General features: G+C 39.9%; 1 protein-coding gene across 1 annotated transcript in view; it reads left to right on the top strand.

Moving 5' to 3' along the window:
* The window catches only part of LOC114649269 (sodium- and chloride-dependent GABA transporter 2-like), a 46479-nt gene that overhangs the window by 20429 nt on the left and 981 nt on the right, over positions 1-25069 (top strand). The window contains exons 5-13 of the mRNA XM_051924817.1: positions 5105-5189; positions 5417-5549; positions 5697-5831; positions 7178-7281; positions 7546-7670; positions 8317-8429; positions 12675-12812; positions 21168-21270; positions 24925-25025. Coding sequence (XP_051780777.1) covers positions 5105-5189; positions 5417-5549; positions 5697-5831; positions 7178-7281; positions 7546-7670; positions 8317-8429; positions 12675-12812; positions 21168-21270; positions 24925-25025 — 1037 coding nt within the window. The remainder of the gene's footprint in view (positions 1-5104; positions 5190-5416; positions 5550-5696; positions 5832-7177; positions 7282-7545; positions 7671-8316; positions 8430-12674; positions 12813-21167; positions 21271-24924; positions 25026-25069) is intronic.

Raw genomic sequence — 25069 nt, 5'->3', positions numbered from 1 at the left:
ATATCTGTGTAGTGTGAGGCACACTGACTCAAACTTGGCCAATTTAGAGGTCACCAATTTACCTAACTTTTATGTATTTTGCATGTTAAATGAACAAGGGAAAAACCTCACAAATGTGCAAATTCTGCATAGACAGTGCCAGGTACTGAATTACTTGCATCTTAGACTCTAAAGCTAAATGACAACAGCACTAACTACTATACTGCAACTACATGCCCAAAAGAAAAGAGTAATTGTCAAACACCCTCCCTGGATACAGGGCAGATAAAAAGTATTCATCCCTTGAAGGTTTTTATATTTCATTGTTATAATACATTGAATCACTATGGATTTTATTTGGCTTTTATGGCACTGATCAACAGAATAAACTCTTTAATGTCAAAGTAAAAAAAGATCTCTGAATACTGATCTAAAATGATTAAAATATAAGACACAAACATATAACAAATGTAATTGATCTCATAAGTATTGACCTCTGCGGTGGGTTGGCACCCTGCCTGGGATTGGTTCCTGCCTTGCGCCCTGTGTTGGCTGGGATTGGCTCCAGCAGACCCCCGTGACCCTGTGTTTGGATTCAGCGGGTTGGAAAATGGATGGATGGATGGAAGTATTGACCTCCTCCAAGTCAGCAATTAGAGAAAGAGACCTGTGCACACAGACTCAAATCTATCTCTAGTAATAGCTTTGCACATCTGGACATTGACATTTTTCCCTATTGTTCTAGGCAAAATTCATCAGTTTCTGTCAGGCAGCAGGGGGATCATGAGTGAACAGCCTTTGTCAAGTCCAGCCACAAAATTTCACAGCCCAGCCACAGTCTGCGAGGATTTAGCATATTCTCCTTGTGCCCACATTGGTTTACCAATGGTTTTCTTTAATAATTCAAAAAAGTGTGTATTTGGGCAAAATCAGAATGTTCCTGCTATGAGTAACTGTAGGAGTATTTGTGTGGATGCGTGTGTCTTTTTCTTGGCCAAAATCTGTTTTATAGTTGCTGGGTTTTTTTTTTGTTTTTTTTACAGCTTACGCATGAGTTCAGAAACAGCTCATTTTTTCAGAACTACACACAATCCCCAAAAACACACATAACATGAAAAATGTCAGATATCTCTATCAATACTTTATTCAAAATCACACAACACCATTTCCAAAAAAGTTGGGACACTGTGTAAAATGTGAATAAAAACAGAATGTGATATTTGCAAATCATTTAAACCTATTTTTAATTGAAAATAGAACAAAGACAATATGTCACATGCTGAAACTGAGAAATATTATTTTATGACAATGATACGCTAATTTTGAATCTGAGGCAGCAAAACGTTTAAAAAAAAAGTTGGGACAGGGTAACAAAAGACTGGAAAAGTTGTGTAATGCTGAAAAGAAAACACCTTGTGCAACATCTCACAACTAATTACGAGTATGTTAATTGGCTACAGGTCAATAACATGATTGGGTATCTTAGAAAAATCACCGTAGGCAAGGGACAAGAAGAAACCACATATAAACATGATCTAGAAACACTGTCGCCTTCTCGGGGCCTGAGCTCATTTAAGAAAGACTGAGGAAAAGTGGAAAACTGTCTGTTGGTCTGAATTAAAATTTTAAATTCTTTTCAGAAATCATGGACATCACGTCCTCTGGGCTAAACAGGAGAGGGATAACCAACCCAGCTTGTTATCAGTGAACAGTTCAAAGGCCAGCAACTATGATAGTATGATGGTGATTTAGTGTAAGTGGCACTGATAATTTGCACATCGGGGAAGGCACCATTAATGCTAAATGATACATTCGGGTTTTGAAGGAACATATTCTGCCAACTGGACAATGTGTTTTTCAAGGAAGGCCTTGCTGATTTGAGCAAGACATTGGCAAACCACATTCTGCACATATTACGACAGCATAGCTCCATAGTAAAAGAGTCCAGGAGCTAAACTGGCCTGCCTACATTCCAGACCTGTCATCCACTGAACACATTTGTCACATTATGAAACAAAAAATACAACAAAAGAGACCTTAAACTGCTGCTGAAATTCTACATCAGGAAAGAATGGGACAACGTATCACTTTCAGAACAACAGCAATCTGTCTCCCCAGTTCCCAATCATTTACAAAGTGTTTTTAAACGTAGAGGTGATGCAGCAGAGAGGTAAAGAGGCCCCATCCCAACTTTTCTGAAACATATTGCTGGTATCAATTTCATAATGAGAATATATTTTTCAAAAAAAACCCAATAAAAATTACAGAGTTTTAACATTTGATATGTTGTCTTTGTACTATTTTCAACTAAATATAGTGTTTACATAATTTATAAATCACATTCTGTTTTTCTTAACATTTTACACAGCATCCCAACTGTATTGGAAACAAGGTCGTATTAAGTCTTTTAAAATGGCATTTTTGCATCAGAATTCTACACACAAACCATCCAATACATACAGTAACTCACTCAAACCACCAACAGCACACTGATTCGATAAGTGCAAAACACTGAAATACCTTTCACATTTTCAGTGTGCAGTCCACAGCGGTCTGCTGTACATGGTTCCAAATGTATTCAAACATTTAACACAAATATGAAGGGAAAAACAAATTTATTTTTCTAAAAACAATACATCTTGACCCATACTTAGGCATTAACATTAGGGTTATAGGCAAAACAAATACAGAAGAAGACACAGAAAACAGGTTTTTCACAGGGGAAAAAAGAAAAGTAAGGAAAAATTAGACCATGTCCTGTCTCCTTTTTTGTCTGGCTACAATATGTCATCTACATCACAAGCAAAGTTCTTACTGCCAAGACAGCCAGGGAAGTATTCTCTGGATTGAAGTATCAATCACTGGAATGCCCCCTTTTCTATATTCTCACAGGCCTCCTCCATTGCCTGGAGAAAGGGTATGTATCTGTAGTGCTGGTGATCATACACCTTCCACCTCCATGGTGATAAAAATTCTTCAGGGGGTATAAGAATGATGAGTACAGTTAGAGATGCAATATAAAAAATCATGGACCCAGAGCAGCCTACCTCATATTCAAACCATGGCTGCTCACATGATCAACCAGGGTTGCCCAGATTTCATCCATAATGGATTTTCTTTGTCTTCTTCCATGTCTTTGTCTTTGTCCACCTCATCTAATCCTTAGGCCTCTATCTTTGCCCCTCTGAGAAATATTTGCCTCAACTCTTGTCTAAACCTAGAAAACTAACCTTATGCCCATTTTTATTGTGCATATGCTCTGCTATTTAAGTGAAGAAATTGGCTTCAAGTATTTACAGACTTGAGAATTAGGTGCAGACAATTGCCCAATGAGTGTGCCAAATAAAGAATGATTTCAGTTTTGGTAATTGTGTTTGATGTAGAGAACTGTGTGTAGTGTTTTGTGAAATTTAGGCTTTGAAATTCCAAACCGAGTGTTATGCTGAAAATGTGCTTGTAGATCTGCAGATTTGGTCAAAAGATTTGGTACACGGATAAATGGTCTCAGTGATCGAGTCTCAAGTGCCAGTTTATGTGTGTTTATGGTCAGAAAATAAACTGTAAATAGGCTACTTAATTAATTATCAATCAGTAAGCAAGAAGAAGAAAGAGGCATTGTCAAGGATAAAGGTGGGCATATCATACTGACACATTAATATTTAATAAGCAATCCATTGTATTTAACCATTAAATGTATGCAATGGAATTTAAAAGTTATGCAGCCTCAAGGACTCTATTAAATCCATTTTTGTCTTGTGAAATTTCCTCTGTTATTGTTCTTTCACTTAGTTGTTGTTATTCTGTAGCATCTATCATTTTTCAATAACTGCCTGTAAAATGCTTTGAAGTACAAGTTGAACTGCTGATAAGAACTACCCTATCTCTGAGAGGTAAAACAAGCATGCCTTGCTATATGCTTCTGACTGACTTTAGAAGCATCTGGGTGTGTATATGAACTTCTTTTTTAGGGGACAGGTAGTATTGGTGTTAAATTCATGACATCCTCCCCCAGGAAGAAGCTTGGTGGAGGAAACTAGAAGGATTTAGATTTATGTACCCCAGATCAAAGACAAGAGATTGCATTTGGGGAGAGGAACATAAGGAAAAAAAGCTATATAAGTGTAGATGATGAGTTGGCCAGGTGGAGAGCTGACCAGAGAGAATCAAGACTTCATTTAACTACAAGATTAAGCACTGCCTGAGGGACTGAACATCTAAAACTATCAAGCTGTATGGTTTGGGTAACCACAGTCAAATTTGTTGTTGCTAATGGCACCAACTATAATATTTAAAAATTAAAACTTACTGAGCCTGTTTTCCTGTTTATTAATTTTGCTCTAGTTTATCACCAAGGCCTGGGAAACCGAGTTCTTTTTTCAGCTAGGTCACTGAATATTCCTAAAGGTTGATAAGTGTAAGGATAGACAAACAGGAGAAGCAATGGAGATGTGATATATAGCTGTGGTCCAGAGAAGAAGACTCTGTGCATTTGATAAATGGGGATTTATGTTTTAAGGAGTGGTGTCCCCAAAAATCTTCCCCATGATAAAATATTTGGTGCTGCAAGGGAGCAAGCAGGGTCATTTGTGATAAAACAATGTAGAACAACAGTGGCATGATGATATCATCACTAAATGCAATGCTAACTGGTAGATGACATCCATCCATTATCCAACCCGCTGTATTCTAACTACAGGGTCACGGGGATCTGCTGGGGCCAAACCCAGCCAACAGCCAAGAAACAAACCCCGGGCAGGGTGCCAGCCCACCGCAGGGTGCGCACACACCCCCACACACCAAGCACACACTAGGGGCAATGCACCTAACCTGCATGTCTTTGGACTGTGGGCAGAAACCAGGGTACCCAGAGGAAACCCACGCAAACACGGGGAGAACATGCAACTACCACACAGGGAGGACCCAGGAAGTGAACCCAGGTCTCCTAACTGCGAGGCAGCAGCGCTACCCACTGCGCCACTTGGTAGATGATAGTTATCACTAAAAACATACTGTGTATAAGACTTTAAATATTATTGCATGAAAATGCTAAAACCATGACCTTTTAGACCATGCTAAAACAAACTGTTGCTGTTGCTCTTTATGTGCTGCTTTTCTTTCTGTACAGTTCACTGTAAGGAATTTGACAAAAATTTTTCAACCAGTTCAGCGGAGTTGGAGAATTCAACATCCCCTGCCATGGAATTCTGGGAGTAAGTAGCACTTGTGTCAAAATGCACACCTCATGGACTTACTAATTTATAATTAAAAAGTCAGTGAATTCATTTCACTTTACATATACAGAAAGAAATAACATATTAAACATTTCCAATTCTGTCAAATAACTCTTTTAAAACTAGTGTGTCAGTAAATAAAGTCTTAAAATAGTAGAGAGGGACAAGCAGTCTCTGACCCGAACGGAAACATTCTGATCATTTAGAAGGCGAGTCCTGAACATCTCAGGAGGAATTGAAGTACTTGGCAGTTTGCACTGGGAGATGGCTCTCTGCCTCTTGCTTACCTGGATCATCTGCTATTTTTGCATCTGGAAGGGAGTCAAATCGACAGGCAAGGTGAGGTATTTTAGTTCTTCTGATACCTTTTAAGCTGAAAGGAATACAAATACTGTAAACTAGTCGAGTAAATCTAAGCTTTCCTTCATTAGCAGGCTGCATTAAACAGGTTTCTCATCTTTATCTTTATAATTCCCTTTCCTACAGGTAGTATACTTTACAGCAACATTCCCTTATGTCATGCTGCTCATACTCCTTGTGAGAGGACTGACACTGCCTGGAGCCAAAGATGGGATCATCTTCTACTTGTATCCAGAGCCATCTCGACTTGCAGACCCAGAGGTGTGGTTTGTACTTGATTGATAAAGTCAGTATAATAAAATGATCAGACTCAATAACGGAAATATGTCAACGATTATATACTATAATGAATAAAAGCAGGTCTTATAACTGAAATTAATTTCAGCAACAGTGAATTTATAGTTCATTTATAGTAGACCATTCTTTCAGTTTAAAATATTTAAGGTCTAAAAAAACATGCTAATTAATTACAAACTATCAGAATTGTGCAGGAGACCCTACTTTTTTAAATATCCTCAAAATACTAGCACATAATTTTTTTATTTTTCATGTGTACCAACCACTAAGAAATTAGGTGAAATCCAAATTAAAGAATCAATGCATAAGTATTGTAAACTATGAACATATTCAATACTGTCAAAGTATCTACTTTCCTCTAAACAGTGTTGGGGGTAATGGGCTGAAAATCATCTGCATTACGTAGTCAAATTACGTTAAGGAGAAAAAAGTGTCTTAATGCATTACTAATGAGGCAAATTACAGCTTTATTTCACAGAATTATGATGTTTATTTGATATCAATAGGCACATGTACACTCAAATGAAAAGAACTGAACAAACGTTATAAGTGTACATTTAATTCTGCATGTGCTGAAGGGTAAATTTAATCAACACAATCTAGGGACACAGGGAGTTCATGATTTTCACATCACAACGTAGTGCAATGCTCCTTTGCAGGGCTTAATCACAATTGATCATATTATGAATATTCAGGGTTTACATCAGGGATTAAAAAAGTTAAAAAAAGGGGCCGCCTCACTCCATTAGACGAGTGGAAGAGGACAGAGCTTGTGTGTGGAGGAATGAAGGCAGCAGAAGAATAAGGAGAGCGGAGGAGAAAGAAAGAAAGACGGGACTGAACCTAATTGGGGGTGATTGGTGCACTGTGCTGTGTGTAGGAGAAAAGAAAAATAAATAGTGTGTGTTCTGGACATTGTGGGTCTGCATCTCTGTCTGTAGCTGGGCTGATCTTTCCACAGGATATAATAACAAATACTGGCCAGTGAAATGATCAGGTTTACAAACAAAAGAAGAAAGTAATGCAGAAGTAACACACTTTTTGCAACATATTACATTTTATAATTAGTGACTCAGTAATATATTTAACTACCATTTTTTGTAAGTGATTAACAATGAAACTAAGTTACTTTTAAAAGTAATGTTCCCCAGCTCAGTCTGTAATGGACTGGTTTTCACCTTGTGCTCAATTATGTCACAATAAGCATGACTCCCCAAAATCATGAATTGGGTAAGCGTGTTAACAAATTTTTAAATCGATAGATCCTACTTTTATAAATCTTCATTAGAGTATCATTTTATATCACACAGGTATGGATGGAAGCTGGAACTCAGGTTTTCTTCTCTTATGCTGTCTGTTTTGGCGGTCTAACAGCACTCAGCAGCTACAACAAGTACAACAATGACTGCTACAAGTAAGACCTTCAGACTCATCTCTGGCAGTTGGCAGTTTTGATAGGCACTACAGATAAAGTGAGCTCTAACCACTATGTAGAGTTAAGAGAAGACATGCATTTTGAAAATAACAAGCAGGACACAGCAAAAATTAGCTCAGCAAAACTTTCCCTAACTGTAAAATTACTGAAAGCTCTGAAGCACTGTACAGCATCTAGGGCTTGATGATCAAGGAGATTCACTAAATAATCTGATATACAACCATTTCCTTTTCTCTGTTTTAGGGATTGCATTTATCTGTGTCTAATGAACAGTGGCACAAGCTTCTTGGCTGGGTTCGTTGTTTTCTCCACACTGGGTTTCATGGCATATGAACAGGGAGTGCCCATCAAAGACGTGGCTGAGTCTGGTGAGTTCTTTTTATGTAAAGCCTACAGTAAGGGAACAAGGCATGTACAAAATACCTTTAAAAAAAACAGATTAAACATGCATTTGATTCAATAACAGCAACAATCTGTATTCATTGCAAAGATAATGACCCTTTATTTAAATAAAGCAAATTTGGTAAATTGACAGATTGCTAGGTGTGAGTATGGAAACCATAAATTAAAAAAAGTTAATATCTGCAATATGGTTTCTGCTAATAACTGAATAGGTCTGGACCTTTGTTTTGTGGAGTTCTTTGTAATAGATTAGTTCAGTGTAGGGAGTACAACACAGAACTGAAATAAAATAACCAAAGAATTGAAGAGTAATGTAATAACAAACTGATTTGATAAGGATCCTAGGGTGAACGGGTTAATGCACACAATTGTAACATCTCATGCTTATTGTGTGGCAGTGCCTAGTTATTGAAGGCACTTGGTTATTTCATATCTCTTCCCACAATGACAACAACAACTGATTGAAAAAGTTTCCAGCATGTAAAATGATAAATGTGTGTGATTTATAGGCTTAAACCATGTAACATGCCCTTTCGTGTTCCCACTTGCTGTTGTAGAGTATGGGGCTCTTTGTAATAACTTATTAAGCTTTCATTTGCACACTGTTTGCAGGTCCTGGTCTCATCTTTATCGTGTACCCTAACGCCATTTCCATGATGCCTCTTCCTCAGCTCTGGGCATTCTGCTTGTTTCTCATGGTTATATTACTTGGACTGGACACTGAGGTGAGATAATCATTTTAATAATCATAATATGATAGAAGAAAAAAATCCTTTATCATAAAATTGATACTTCTCAGTTGCATATGTACAGTATGCAAATTTTGCAATGTTTTGTACTTGACTGTCATAGTATTATACAGCAACATGTTTAGATGGCAGTTACTGCTGCTGCCTTACAGTTTTAGCATCCTGGGCTCAATTTTTCACACAGTTAATGTTTCGCAGAGCCTGCATTTACTACCTATGTCTACATTGGCTTTGCTCTGGGTTCTCCACTTTCTCTCGCACATACCCCAAGATGTGCAAGTTAAGTTAGCTGGTGACCTGTGGTGTCACTGCATTAATGGCTAATGTTAATTTAGCAAATTTTGAAAATGTTTACTGTATATCAAACCTGTTTCACCATAGATTAGCAAATGTGTGTGCATGTGAAGTCTTAACTTTTCAGTTACACTTTGTGACTTGGAAGCCTTGGTTGTTTTTTGTGATGTAATTTAATGGGTGCTCAGACCTGTACATGTTGCTGTTCTGGAGTAGTCCTCAGCATTATTATGAATCAAGTCAATTACTGTTGTACAGTAAGATGTAGAACTTTACCCACTAAACTAAAATGAGAAAGTTTTAAATATCCATTTGTGCTCCTGTTCTGCTATTGAATGTTTTATTTTGATGTTGAGATATTTTTTAATACTGCACTTCGGTGAGTTGTGCTATATGGCAATATGTGGCTTGATTAGAATTTAATGGGTCATAGTGCAATAAAATAAATCACAACCACCTCATGTGCAATTAAATTAAATACAATTAAAAAATGGCCACCATCAATGAGATACCTCAGGCTACATAAAGGATCAATATTCATAAGTCAGCTTCATGAAATTGAGCCAACAACAAAAAAAAATAAAAATAAAAAAAATAATTTGTAATTATTGCCATAACTTTAAATACTTAACTTTTTTTGTCATATTTTCCTGTGGCATCTGCTCCCTTGATTGCATTCTAATACTTACAATTAAATGACAGGTAACACCCAGGCAAACAACATTGAATGCTGAAAGGCTGCACCTACTTTAGCGTCAGACTCACCATTAACCTTTTTATCATGATGTCAAGCAGGCAAGCATGGCAATAATAAAGCTTTGGGAAACAAAATCAATGCAGTCACCATGGCCCCCCAACCCAATGAGCCCAAGTGCAACTGCCCCACCCACATTGCCTATAGTTATGCTGCTGATGACAACATATTGCTTAAACTTCACTTTGTTTAATTTTTCATTGCATTATTCACCTGACATTTCACCATCACTGCTGCAGGTAGTGTCGTGAAACACAATGTCTCTCCCTCACTTCCCAACATGACTGATCTTCCACAACTCCTTCCATGTAGTTCCAATGATCTTTTCTCTGTTGCATATGCTTCATGTTCATTAATGCCACCAGTTAATCTTTAGATAGATAGATAGATAGATAGATAGATAGATAGATAGATAGATAGATAGATAGATAGATAGATAGATAGATAGATAGATAGATAGATAGATAGATACAATACTTTATTAATCCCAATGGGAAATTCACATTCTTCAGCAGCAGCATACTGATACAATAAATAATATTAAATTAAAGAATGATAACAATGCAGGTGAAAAAAGACAATAACTATGTATATGTTAAATATTAACGTTTACCCCCCCTGGTGGAATTAAAGAGTCGCATAGTTTGGGGGAGGAACGATCTCCTCAATCTGTCTGTGGAGCAGGACAGTGACAGCAGTCTGTCGCTGAAGCTGCTCTTCTGTCTGGAGATGACATTATTTAGTGGATGCAGTGGATTCTCCATAATTGATAGGAGCCTGCTGAGCGCCCTTCGCTCTGCCACAGATGTTAAATTGTCCAGCTCCATGCCAACAATAGAGCCTGCCTTCCTCACCAGTTTGTCCAGGCGTGAGGCATCTTTCCTCTTAATGCTGCCTCCCCAGCACACCACTGCGTAGAAGAGGGCGCTCGCCACAACTGTTTGATAGAACATCTGCAGCATCTTATTGCAGATGTTGAAGGAAGCCAGCCTTCTAAGGAAGTATAACCGGCTTTGTCCCTTCTTGCACAGCGCATCAGTATTGGCAGTCCAGTCTTAATTTATCATCCAGCTGCACTCCCAGATATTTATAGGTCTGCACCATCTGCACACAGTCACCTTGATGATCACTGGGTCTATGAGGGGTCTGGGCCTCCTAAAATTCCCCCCCCCCCCCCAGCTCCTTGGTTTTGCTGGTGTTCAGGTGTAGGTGGTTTGAGTCGGACCATTTAACAAAGTCATTGATTAGGTCCCTATACTCTCCTCCAGCCCATTCCTGATACAGCCCACGATAGCAGTTTCATCAGCGAACTTTTGCACATGGCAGGACTCCGAGTTGTATTGGAAAGTCCGATGTATATAGGCTGAACAGGACCGGAGAAAGTACAGTCCCCTTGTGGCGCTCCTGTGTGCTGACCACAATGTCAGACGTGCAGTTCCCAAGACGCACATACTGAGGTCTGTCTTTAAGATAGTCCACGATCCATGCCACTAGGTATGAATCTAATCCCATCTCTGTCAGCTTGTCCCTAAGGAGCAGAGGTTGGATTGTGTTGAAGGCGCTAGAGAAGTCTAGAAACATAATTTCTTACAGCACCACTGCCTCTGTCCAAGTGAGAGATGGGATCGGTGTAGCATATAGATGATGGCATCTTCCGCTCCCACCTTCTCCTGATATGCAAACTGCAGAGGGTCAAGGGCGTGTTGAACCTGTGGCCTAAGGTGGTGAAGCAGCAGCCTCTCCATGGTCTTCATCACATGTGATGTCAGAGCAACAGGCCGAAAGTCATTCAGCTCACTAGGACGTGATACTTTGGGACTGGGGTGATACAAGATGTTTTCCAAAGCCTCGGGACTCTCCCCTGTTCCAGGCTCAGGTTGAAGATGCGCTGTAGAGGACCCCCCCAGCTCCGATGCACAGACCTTCAGCAGTCGTGGCGATACTCCATCTGGACCCGCTGCTTTGCTGGCACGAAGTCTCCTCAGCTCTCTGCTCACTTGCGCTGTTGTATTATGGGTGGGGATGTTTTTCCTATGCTGGTATCAGCAGAAGGATGTGTGGAGGGTGCAGTACTCTGAGGTGAGAGTGAGAGTGGGTTAGGGTGGTCAAACCTGTTAAAAAAGTTGTTCATTTGGTTTGCTCTCTTCACGTCTCTCTCAATGGTGGTACCCCGCTTCGAGCTGCAGCCAGTGATGATCTTCATCCCATCCCACACTTCCTTCATGCTGTTATTCTGCAACTTCTGCTCCAGCTTTCTCCTGTACTGCTCCTTCGCCGCCCTGAGTTGGACTCGGAGTTCCTTCTGCACGCGCTTGAGCTCATGCTGATCACCGTCTTTAAAAGCCCTTTTCTTCTGATTCAAAAGGCCCTTGATGTCACTTGTAATCCATGGCTTGTTGTTAGCATAGCAGCGTACTGTTCTTACTGCACTACAATGTCCATACAGAAGTTGATGTAGTCAGTAGTGCAGTCAACAACTTCCTCAATGTCTCATTATGAGATCCCTGCAAGATATCCCAGTCTGTAGTTCCAAAAATCAGAGTATTCTCAGCCTCCGGGGTCCACTTCCTGAATGATCGTGTGGTTACAGGTAGGACTCTAACTTTTGGTTTATAGTGAGGCTGAAGCTGAACCAGGTTATGATCTCCTTTCCCAAGCGCAGGCAGCGGGGTGGCAATCAGCTCACTTGCAATCAGAGGCAACACCATCTGGACTTACTTTCCAAACTCCAACAGATTATACAATCCAAAATCCTTGCCAATATCACCAGTTACTATGTACCCAGGCCAATGGAGTTAAGTAGAGGAGAGGGTGTCATAAATTGTGCTCTCTAAGTTCATTCTCTTTCTCTCATTTTCCTTCTCTCGGTCACTTACACACAAACACGCTCTGCAAGGCTTCGCAGGATGGCCCTAGGTGTGCGTGCGTATGAATGTTTTTTGTAATGGAAAGACACACTGTATCCTACCTATGCTCGATGCTGCTGGGATAGACTCTGGCCAATTTGCAACCCTGTATTGTATTAAGAGAGCTGGAGAATGGATGTGTATGGATATACCGCATATATGCATTAATAGCATTGTATTATATATGTATTATTTGTAGGCACACTGTGTAGAGCACCACAAAAATAAATCAAATTAATAATCATTTGTTTTTCCTTCCTTCTTCAGTTTGTCAGCTTGGAAACCTTTATGACAATCGCTATGGACATGTTTCCAATACTACTGAAAAATAAAAGAATGAAGCAGGTGGTTCTGGTTATCACCTGCATACTGTCCTTCATGATTGGGCTTCTGATGGTTACAGAGGTAAGAAACAGATAATATGCATTTGTATTTAAAAGTGTTATGCCAACAATGACAAGAAGCATCATGGGGATCCTTGACACCTTTTTAAGATTAATTAGAACAAGAATTGTGGTTAATGCTCTTGACAATTTAGCAGTATGTATAACCTCAATATTTCATTATGTTTAACAATGGAAAATACCACAATGAAGGTGTACATCACGCTCTGAAGAAGAAAAAAATTTTTTGTAAAATTTTCATTAAAAATAATATGATGATACAGAGTAGTGCACATTAACACTGAACATTTAAAAACATAATAAAGTGTTACTAACAAAACAATCCCACACTGACAACATGTCACAGCTCCCATCCATGAGATTTGAATGAACTGCACACAGGACTGCTAATCTGAAATACAAGGTGAGTCAAAATTATGTTAACACTAATGGTACTGCTATGTATATACAGTGGAACCTCGGTTCACAACCATAATCCGTTCCAAAACTCTGGTTGTAAACCGAAGCAATTTCTCCCATAGGATTGTATGTAAATACAATTAATCCGTTCCAGACCGTACGAACTGTATGTATATATATATATACTATATATATATATATATATATATATATATATATATATATATATATATTATATATATATTGTATATTTTAGTTTTATAGTTAATTATACCATAGAAAGCACAGCGTAATGGTAAACTAAATGTAAAAACATTGAATAACACTGAGAAAACCTTGAACAACAGAGAAAACTAACACTGCAATAGTTCGCGCTATAGTGCTAGGAACCGCTTGCTAAAAACACTTTTTTTAATGAGTTTTAAACACAGGGGAAAAAATGAACATTTGAAAAATCCGTAATTTATTAAACCACCAAGAAAAGTAACATTGCAACAATGCAGGCTATGAACCGATCACTGTAAATAGAACTGAAAACAAAAACAAGCCTTCTCTACCTTATGCATCCCTCTCTCGCTCGGTCTCTCGCGCCTCTGTGTGTGTGTGCGTCTCTCTTTTGCGAGCCTGGAGCGCCTGTGTGTGTGTCTCTCTAGCGCTCCTGTGTGTGTGCGTGCCTCTCTCCCCGTGCCTGTGTGTGTGCGTGCGTCTCTTTTTTGCTAGCCTGGAGCGCCTGTGTGTGTGTCTCTCTAGAGCGCTCCTGTGTGTGTGCGCGGCTCTCTCTGTCTCGTGTGTGCTCCTGTGTGTGTGCACGGCTCTCTCTGTCTCGCGCTGCCTGTGTGTGTGCCTCTGTCTCTCGCGCTGCCTCTGTGTGTCGCGCTCTCTCGCTCTCTCTCTTGCTCGCTGCACAGGGAGAGACCGAACATGTACAAACCGAAAGGGAACATGGCTTGTTTGTATACCGAGTGTGTGGTCGTGAACCGAGGCAAAAGTTTGGCGAACTTTTTGGTCATAAACCGAGTTGTACATGTACCGAGACGTTCATGAACTGAGGTTCCACTGTACTTGTATGCAATTTTTGTGGACAACTTATATGCCACATATGGTACATGTGTTAAACATGATGGCAAACAGGTTAAGACATTCCTGTAAATCATCTTGCACATACAGTATGAAGTATGTTTTGTAAATAAATTGTTTCCACCATTCAAATGTTAACATAATTTTGACTCACTCTGTAATCAAGCCGGCAGCACCTTTTACTCTTGCAGGAAATAAGTCAACTAACAATGTTTAAAAAAGCAGATTTCTAAAAATAGAGGGACAGATATTGCTGGACTTTTCATCTAGAGGCCAAGGTTAAGTTTGTGGCAGTTATGCTCAAAGAGAAGTGCTGCTGCTGGAAAGAGGACTGAGAGAGTGCAGAATGGTCCAGGAGAGGGTGGATGAAAGAAACTGGGACACATCTTGCAGAAACTGTGAGACATTCCTAAACATATACAGTACATGAAAAGGTACCTGGAGACTTGGAAGAAAAAAGAATGCATAGGGGATCATCAGAAAAGCCCAAAACAAAATGGTTAAAAATGGATCATATAGCAATGATGTGCACATTTATATTGGGAGATGTGTTAATGATTGGGATTTTTAGATGAATTGATAAAGAAAATCACATCCCAAGCAAGAGAAGTAAGCAATGGAAGATAGGGAAACACTTATAAACAGATTGGGCTTTACGAAATCATATAAGGGTTTTTTTTCCCTTTCCTGCATCTTGCTCCACACTCCAGGTCATTATTATTGCATCTTATGTTGGTCCACAAGACAACCTAGCATGTTTCATAAATAACTTTCATCCTAGAGGAAAACAGTCTTAATAATTAAAATATATTTTTTTTGCTGGCTTGCTGCTGCTGCCATGCTGCGTGATCTGCATCTTGTACGGAGCTTCGAACGTTTAAAAGCCTGTACAGCAGTTGTCCTTTTGTCTCACTGCCTTGTCTCTCTTCTCCCCCAGACATCCTCAAACACTATTCGATCTCTTTTCGCTGTTCTGTTTTTTCACCGAGTAATATTTTCCATTTCTTTGCGCTAATGTGATCTTTACTATCATTTTTTTGAGACTTTCGAATTTTCCTACTTCCATTATCTCTAACCTGCTCTGCATGTGTATCACACCAACGTTTTAGGATTCTTTACAACGTTCTACTTTGTCATCTATTCTTTGTCTTTTTCTGGCCCCGGGTGTGGTTAAATCTCTTGGCAGAAAGACTAGTCTCGCGGGACGTGAAAGTGTCTTTCTGAGAAAGTCTCTCTGAACAGGTCTAGTCTCGTCCCAGGTTTTTTTTTTATATAATACAGAGATATCTCCTGATGTGGACTAAATGTCATCTAGCCATTTCCAAACTTTGAAAGTGTATTTTTTTCAGGGAATCCTTACTTTGCTTATTTTTTTTAAATACTGTTGAAGTTACTACTTAAAATGTGTTATTAATAATAATAGCAGAAATAGAAAGTTTTCTGTATGTACTGCATTTCCACAAGCATACCATTTACATTAAATACTGAACATTTGTTATAGCAATATCTCAGCTCTTTCACTTAATAAGCAACATAATAACCAAATGTGGGGCATTCCCTGTGAGCCTAAACTGGGGCAATAATTTAACAAAAGATGTAGGAATAAACATATTTTGGCAATTGAGAGTGCATAATGACCACTTCTAATACCCAGCTATTAAAACAATATTTAAAGTTACTCACACTCAGTCCACATACATATGGGGAGTTCATGCAAACTCTATAGAGTCACTGACCAGGCTAGCAATCAAACCTCAGCACATGGCACTGTGTAGTAATAATAATAAATTATTATGATTATTATTACCATTGGTTTGTTGTTGTTTTATTTATATAGCACCTTTCTAATGCTGAATGTGTTTAACAAATAGCCAAAGGAAAATAATAAAAATAAAAACAAAGATGACATTCTTAACACAGGGTACAGACTGATATTAAACATTAATAAATATTTGAAAGTCAAATTTCTTATTTAGAGTAAGAAACAAGCAGGGCAAAAAAGAAGAATGTGGTGAATAAATAATGCAGTTTTTGCACAATTACATTTTGGGACATAAATGTATATGTTACAATCACCCACAGCATTAAGTAAAAATTAATAGGATAAGAGCTGAGATCGCTATCAGTTTTAAATCCAAACACTGCTACAAGGACATCCACTATTAAAAGGCTATTTGTTTACTGTCCAGTTCAGATCTAACAATTCTAACCTGACCTAGGCAGTGCTGCACAGACCAGACAGAATTGCCTCACTTTAATCAGTTCTAATAACCTGATTAAAACTGACTGTGTAAGTCTAACGTGTGTATCTGCTTGGTTGATAACATCGACTGAACACTACAAATCTGCTTAATCTGCCGCTACAAAAGTATTATCAACAAACAAGTAATATATATATGCTTAAATTGCCGTATACTTTGACGTATACATATATTTTTTCCCGTCTAAACACTGACTGAATTTGAAGTGTAGGGGTGGCTATTCAATCTTGACAAATCATCCACAGTTCTAATTTTCATACTATCTAGCTGTATTTTCCAAAGTAGCACGTGTTTTAATTTAAGCACCTTTATCATTGAAGTTTAGGGACAGTTGCCAGTCATTTGCTGATGTGGCCGTACAGTCTCTTTTACAGGTCTTGGGTCTGCTCCAGCAGACAATAGAGGAAGGAGAAGAAGATCGACGCACCCCTAACGGCAGTGCAAGAGTAGTTGAGGCAGCGTGGTGCTGGATTCTCCAGCCAGAATGATGTGGCAGTACAGGTAGGGGACACCTGTACCATATATGAAAGAGGAGTGCAGTGCGAAACGGTACCAGTATCAGTCAGTTCCAGTCGCCAAGTAGCCATAACTCCTACACTGGACGTAGCTGTGATGACTAATTGCACGGTGGGGACGGAAACGTCAGAAGCACATGTGAGGTGCCGGCTTGTAAGTGTCGGATGCCAGAGCGCCCCACCCCAAATGCAGGCAGCGGTCGCACTCAAGTTGAAAGGGGTGCAGACAGCGTGGACTGTCGTTGCGCCCCAGAGTAAGAGGAGGACCCGGAAAAGGAAGACCAGGTCTCCAAACAGGGTGCAGCGTGAGCCTAACTGCTTTCAGGCAGTGAAGGGCTTCACTCCGCAGGGGTGGAGAGAAATGCCGACCTTGGCTGGGTGTGAGGCGAAACAGGGCTTCCTGTCCTGCTTTCATGTCCGCAGGGCACGGGAGTGTGGGGGCAATGCCGTTATGAATGCCAGAATCTGGGCCACGTCTGGAGGTGCACCTCCCTGTCCCTTTCTTCTTGTTTTGTTTCAGGGTGGCGCCATGGACCCAACAGCGTCGACTCCCTGTCCTGGAGAAAGAAAGCCCTCAAGGGATGAGACACTTCGTCAAACATGGCTCTGCTGAGGGAGGGGCACAGTGGCGGATGCCTCCACACTGGGAGGACCTGGGGAGCAAGTGTGGCTACAGCGTTACCTCCCCCGGAACGCTAGATGGCAGCCCCCCCTCCAGGTTAAAGTGGTGCCTAGGACTCCCGCAGGGCTCCATGGGAGTTGGAGTTTGGTGCAGCCCTGTTGGGATCCGTGGACACCGCCAGAAGGTGCTGCAGCAGCTGCTGACCCCTCATGGGAAGTTCTTCCACCACACCCGCAAGTGCTGCCGGAAGTAGGCTATCAAGCACCGGGAGCACTTCCAGGTGCCTTATAAAAGGGGCCAGCAACCGCTACTACGAGAGCCAGAGTCGGGAGGTCGAGGAAGAAGCATACCTGGAGGAATGGAGGAGAGAAAAGAAGAAGAAGGAAAAGAGAGTATTGTGTTGTGATTGTGCTGGACTGTGTTTAACTTGTGGGGACGGGGAAGGCGTTTCCCACAAGGAAAGGAAAATAAAAGTTGTGTGTGTTTCTGCCATGTCCCCCTGCTGGTGCCACACTGACAACAGGCTGTCTGTGAATGACAGTCAATATTAGCCAATGAATTCCACAGAATAAGTCATTGACAAGTGATAAGGCTTTATCATTCACTCTCAGATCTATAACAAAAAGCTAACTGATGGATGAAATGATTAATGAAACCCATAGATTCATATGCCATCAGTGAAGCGTACTTTCACATACGTACAAAGCTATGCTCAGTCCAACCAACTTTACAACCTTGGGGTTTAAAATATTTAACAGGCATACCGGCAACTTCACAATTGCATGTGCATTATGCACAAGCATTAGTGTGATGAAAATCAAAATTACAATTACAATAAATTGTTTTGTTGTCGAATTTACTTTCTCATTTTCGTTTAGTTATAGTTTTCAGACATTTTGTCATTTTTATTTTACTTTTAGTTAACAATAGGCTTATTTTTCTCATTAACGACATATTCTGTTTAAATTAATGGGAATAAGACTGATAAAATATGGAAAACAAGGAGGCAGATAGGCGATATAAACTAGGCAATAACCTAGACAGAGTTATCATCCTAGAATGATCTAAGCTGCTGTAAGAATGCCTCTGGAGAGACTCTAAGTTCAGGTTAGGTCAGGTTGGGGAGCATGCACTGGTACAGCACGTTGTCACACCCACCACACGACGAAACAGCTGGGGATCCTAGTTGGCAACCCCTCTAGGCAGACACATGGTCCAGTTCCACCCTCTGGAAATGACCATCTACCTGCTACAGCCAGGTGTTATGTGGGTATCCCTTTGGCCTGGTCCAGCCACTCAGGTCCTCAACAGTGAGGATCTTGCAAGCCAGCTCACCCTCAGGGAATCACACCATATGGCCATAGTACCATAACTGATGCTACCTCACAATGTAGGTGAGATGCCTCATTCGGGACTCCATGGGCAACTGCTCATTCAACACAAAGTCAAACCAGTGGTACCCAAGGACTCTCCAAAGAGACACAGTACTAAAGGAGTCCCATGTCTCACAACCATATAGCAAAACAAGAAGTACCAGTTACTCTAATGACCTTCATAATTTTGCAAAGATATCGGAAGCGTCACACACCCCTGTCCAGCGACCCCATGACCCTCCATGATGTCACCAGAGACATGAATGTTGCTGCCGAGGTAACTAAACCTCACAGACAGACACACAGCTGATAACTGAGCCCAATAGGTCATTAAAGGCATGGATCTTGGTTTTTATCCAGGACACTCACAAGCCCAGACACTCAGACTCCTCGCTCATTGTCTGAAGAGTCTCCATTGACTGTGTGAACATCACAACATCATTGTCAAAGTCACCAACAGATTCCCCACAGTTGCTGGACCCCATGACCCTTCCCCACACCCATTCCATGCAAGCATTGAACAGAGTAGGAGCAAGAACAAAACCCTGATAAACACCAGAAGCAATTGGGAAAAATGTAAAGGCTCTGCACAGCACTCACAGTAGCAGTGTACAGGCCAGCCATGATATCCAGCAACCTTGACGGGATCCAGCAAACTCTCAGGATGTCCCACAGGGCATCAGTCATCAAGCACTTTATGAAAGTCTACAAAGAAGCTCTGCTGATATTCGCATTTGCACTCCATGAGAACCCTCAGTGCCATGATGCGGTTAAAGTTAGACGTCTTAGGCGTAAACCAGCCTGCTCCGGTCACTGGTAGGTGAGCAAGTGATCACAGATCCTATTGCAGACAACCCTAGCCAGGACCTTACACGGCACAGAGAGGTGTTATCCCCATGTTGTTGCCGCAATCCAGGTGATCACACTTCCCTTTCAACATATTGACAAGAAGTCCCATTTTCCAGTCAGTTGGGATGACTCTGTAAGTAGGAAATATGTCGCTTGGACAGATAATGAAGACTACCTTAAAAATGATACAGAAACAAGCATACAGGTTGTATACTTATGTAGTATTTCTGCCTGTGCGCCTGCTTATGGTATTACATTTAGATTACAGTAATCCCTCACTTATCGCGGGAGATAGGTTCCAAGGCCGACCGCGATAACTGAATTTCCGCAAAGTAGGGACACCATTTTTATTTATTTAACGTGTATTTGGACGTTTTTAAACCCTCCCTGTATTGTTTACAACCCACCCTTTACTCTATTAATAACAGGGACAACTGCTAAGCAATATGAAATCGGTAGATAAGGTTACACTTACTGTAAAGCGAAGTACACGTAGCTATATATGACGTGATGATGGTGATGAATATGCTGCGCAGTAAAAATGATGACACTTGTCTAACGCCTGACTTTATTGAAAAGAAACAGGCTCGCAGGCTCGCTCGCTCTCAGCTGCACGCGCACTCTGGCGCTCTCTCTCTCTCTCTCAGCAGCATGGGAGACCCCCCCCCCCCCTCCCCCCTCTCCTCTCAGCTGCAGGCTCTCTCTCTCTCTCTCTCTCTCAGCAGCACGGCTGTTCGTATACCGAGTGTGCATTTGTGAACCGAGGTTCCACTGTATATTTAAAACCCGCGAAGTCGTGAATCCGCGAAAAGTGAACCGCGAAGTAGCGAGGGATTACTGTATTTTGAATAGAAGAACAGTATGCCTTCACTGCCATTCTGCATGTGTTTCTTGTGTGTTCATTAAGAGTTCACTACTAATTTCAGATCAGTAAAAAAAAAAAAAAAAAAGAGAAGACATTTTCAATAGGGTCTGTGCAAAGTGCAGTCTTGGATGACCAAGGCTGCACCATTGTGTCTGAAGCTCCAACTGCCCAGTGAGCATGTCATAGCTGTGACAATGTTGAAAATTGCAATGAATGTAAGGTTTATAGTCAGTGTGATAAGAAAAGCATTTCCATAATCATTGCACCTTTTTCAGCTCCTTCATTTTTTACGATTAATTTCTTGATGGCTGCCAAGATAAAGTGTCTTTTAAGATATTAAGCATACAGTTGAATACCCTGAACCCTAACAGTGTCTTGTGTCTTTTCATCTACAGGGTGGTGTATATATCTTCTATCTTGTCGAGCACTATGCATGCAGTGGGACATGCCTCCTGTTCATTGCAATTTTTGAAACAATTTGCATTGGCTGGGTGTATGGTGAGAACACACAATTAATTCTTCATTTAAAATGTTATGAACGTAAAATACAATACATTTGAATATCCTGCATCTATCTGGCATGCCAGTATGTGGCAACAAAGAACAAGCAAGATCCCGCCAACTTTACCATGTATGGATGTTTTCTAACACACAATGAACAAAGTGATTATATGTAATGGAGCTAAAAATGAACAAATCATGTTTATTGATCCACTGTTTACATCACAGCAGTGCCAAAAATTGTTAAAGGCTTCAAAGGTCAAAGTGACAGAATGTCTGTTAAATTGCTCAGAGAACTGGTTAAATATGTAATGTAAAGGGTGGCCTAGTACATGGGTGGACTGCAAAGCTATAGAATGGGGCATCTGACAGGTACATGGCAAAACAAAACTCCATATTAGAAAGAGAATCTTGTATGACATTGAAGACATGCATTGTCTTTTGAAGCAGCATAAGGAAGGTGAGATGTCCCTTAATTGAATATGGTGTGCCGAAAGGCTACAGAATAAATATCAAATGTGTTTGGAAGGATGCAAATGCTATTGTCCAGGGACAGCAGTAGATAGGATACAGTCTTGAATAAGCAAATAAGTAACTAAGACCCGTCTTCCATTTGTTTCCTAACTAAAACTCGCTGCCACCATCAGATATCAACAGATTTAATTTGCAGTAAAAGAGATTTTAATAATATTATAAGAGAATGAAACATGCTGTTATTTATGTTTTAGTTACTTATGTTTTAGTGCTAATGACTAACAACAGAGATGCAGTATATACAGGTAATCAGCAGCTCTAGTCAGGATATGCTAAACTGAAGTAGTGAGTCTTCAGCTGGGATTTAAAAGCTGAGACTGAAGGGGCATCTCTTATAGTAGCAGGCAGACCATTCCACAGTTTAGGGGCCCTGTAACTAAAAGCTTGACCTCCCACTGTTATTTTATTAATCCTTGGAATCATAAGCAGACCGGCATCTTGAGATCTTAATGTGCACTCTGGTTTGTAAGTCATGATACATTCAGACAAATAAGCCGGACCTTGGCCATTTAATGCTTTATATGTTAAAAGGAGGATTTTGAAATCTGCCCTAAACTTAACCGGGAGCCAGTGTAAGGATTTAAGAACTGGAGTTATGTGTTTATATTTTCTTGTTCTTGTAATAATTCTTGCAGCCGCATTTTGGATTAACTGGAGGCTGTATAAAGAACAGTTTGAACATCCAGTGAACACCGTATTGCAGTAGTCAATCCTACTAGAAATAAATGCATGAGTTAATTTCTCAGAATCCTGTTTATTTAGAAAGCACCTCAATTTCCTAACATTTTTAAGATGGAAGAAACATGTTTTGGACAACTTTGTAGTATGCGCTTTAAATGATATGCTAGAGTCAAAACTAACTCCTAGATTGCGGGCTGATTCAGTAAAATGAATGGGGATTCCAACTGAGTTAAATGATGACAAAACATTGTTGTGATCAGCGTCATTCCCTCGAACAATTAACATCTCTGTTTTATCTCTATTTAAAGACAAGTAGTTCTCATTCCACTCCTTTAATTCGCTAACACAACTAATTAAAGACAACATCGAAGAAACTTCATTTGATCTAAATGAAAGGTATAACTGGGTGTCATCTGCATACGAGTGAAAATTAACATTACGTTTCCTAATGAGAGATCCCAGTGGAAGCATGTAAAGTGAAAACAGTAAAGGTCCCAGTACTGAGCCCTGCGGGACACCATATTGAACTGTGTATAATGATGGAGTACTGTCAGCACATTTCTATACATATTGGAATCAATTTGATAAATAAGAACTATGGTAAACCAAGCGAGCACGGTGCCTGTAAGCCCAACATAATTTTCTAGCCTGTGCAGTAAAATAGAATGGTCGATGGTGTGAAATGCTGCACTTAAGTCCAACAACATAATTACAGTGGAGTTTCCTTCATCAGAGGATATCAGAATGTCATTTACAACCCGCATTATTGCCGTTTCTGTACTATGACCAGAAACCAGACTGGAATTTCTCAAATAAATTGTAATGCGTAAGGTGTGACTGAAGTTGACTGGCGACTACTTTTTCTAGTACTTTAGAGAGAAATGGTAAATTTGAAATAGGCCTATAATTATTTAGTATGTGTGGGTCTAGGTCTGACTTTTTAAGTAATGGCTTAATGACTGACACTTTTAGTGTATCAGGTACTGTGCCATGCAATAATGAACTATTGATAATGTTTAGAATATTCGTTGCAAGAACATCCATTACACTTTTTACTAGTTTTGTTGACACTGGATCTAGGGAACAAGTAGTGGGCTTCATTTTAGAAATTAAAGTTAAGACTTACTGCTCAGTTACAGGATTAAAATTACTAAAGTGCTGAATGCAATGTGAGGCAGGGTCTGCTAAGCTAGTATTTGATTTGTACTGTGACGCAGAGATCTGGGATCTTATATTTTTAATTTTCTCATTGAAGAAGTTCATAAAGTCTGTACTGCTAATATCTGTTGGTATTTTGCACTGTTGATCTGAATTTCCATTTGTTAATTTAGCCACTGTTCTAAACAGTACCCGAGGATTTTTATTATTGCTATCTATTATTGTAGAATAATATTCTGAGCGAGCTTTAAAGAGGGCTTTTTTATATTTATTAACACTCTCTGTCCATGCAATTTGAAAGACATGTAGCTTTGTTGTTCTCCATCTGCGCTCCAGTTTTCGACACTCTAATTTAAGAGCTTGAGTGTTTCTATTAAACCAGGGAGAGCTTCTATGTGCTTTGATCACTTTCGTTTTAAGGGGAGCAACTGTGTCCAGAGCATCTCTCAAGGTCACATTATAATGTGATGTTCGCTGATCTGAACTGTTTTCCACGTTTACATTTGATGTTAAACTGATCTAAATGGTTTTCCACAATTACACTCGACTTACTCAAAGTATCTATAAATTTTGAAGCAGAATTACAATCTAGATGTCGAACTGTTTTTGTTTTAATCGAACCAACTAAACCAAACCAACTTTGTTTTACAAACCAACTAAATGATGACTCACGTGTATAATAAAACCTCAAAAGTCATAAATATTATGTTCAAACTGTATGTTAGTTCCCTCTTAAGAGGGCCAATTCTGTAAATTGAGCTTTTTAATTACTTGCCAATTACATGGCCTACTAGTTGTCACTTCTCAGGAAACTGGCCGACAGGTCAGAAATATCTCAGCCGAGCTTTATTCAGTCATACCTGTTGTGCTGGAGGACATTAACTAACTAGCGAGGCAGTGCATGCAGTTTTTGTATGATGTGATGGTACATGCATAAAATATAACATGTTTCTGCCAACACAAGAAGTCAATTTGTAGCAGTGTCCAGTTATCCTAATGTAATTAGTGCAATGTGCTGTACTCATGATACCTAGCAAGAATGAAGCTACTTTTGTTAACTATGAGCAGTTACATTCTGTTAACACACAGGCTGTATGGAATTTTTAGCGTCTTTGACTTTATTTTGAGTTCAGGTACTCTACAAGACCATTGCCCGACATACCAACATAAATTGCGTGTCAAATGCAAGGCAGATGTTTGCTTATGCAATTCCACAGTCTTAAGAATTTTTTTTTTAAATTGTGCTAAATGCTTCCTGATTCACACCCCTTTTTTTAGGTGCTGACCATCTTTATGACAACATTGAAGACATGATTGGATATCGGCCCTGGCCCATTATTAAATATTGCTGGACTTTCTTGACACCAGTTATTTGCATGGTAAGTTCACAATCTCACTAAATGTGCAAAAATATAACCTGTCA

The sequence above is a fragment of the Erpetoichthys calabaricus genome, chromosome 3 (genome assembly GCF_900747795.2).
Source record: "Erpetoichthys calabaricus chromosome 3, fErpCal1.3, whole genome shotgun sequence".
Taxonomy (NCBI): domain Eukaryota; kingdom Metazoa; phylum Chordata; class Cladistia; order Polypteriformes; family Polypteridae; genus Erpetoichthys; species Erpetoichthys calabaricus.
This window is presented reverse-complemented; position numbering and strand designations above follow the sequence as displayed.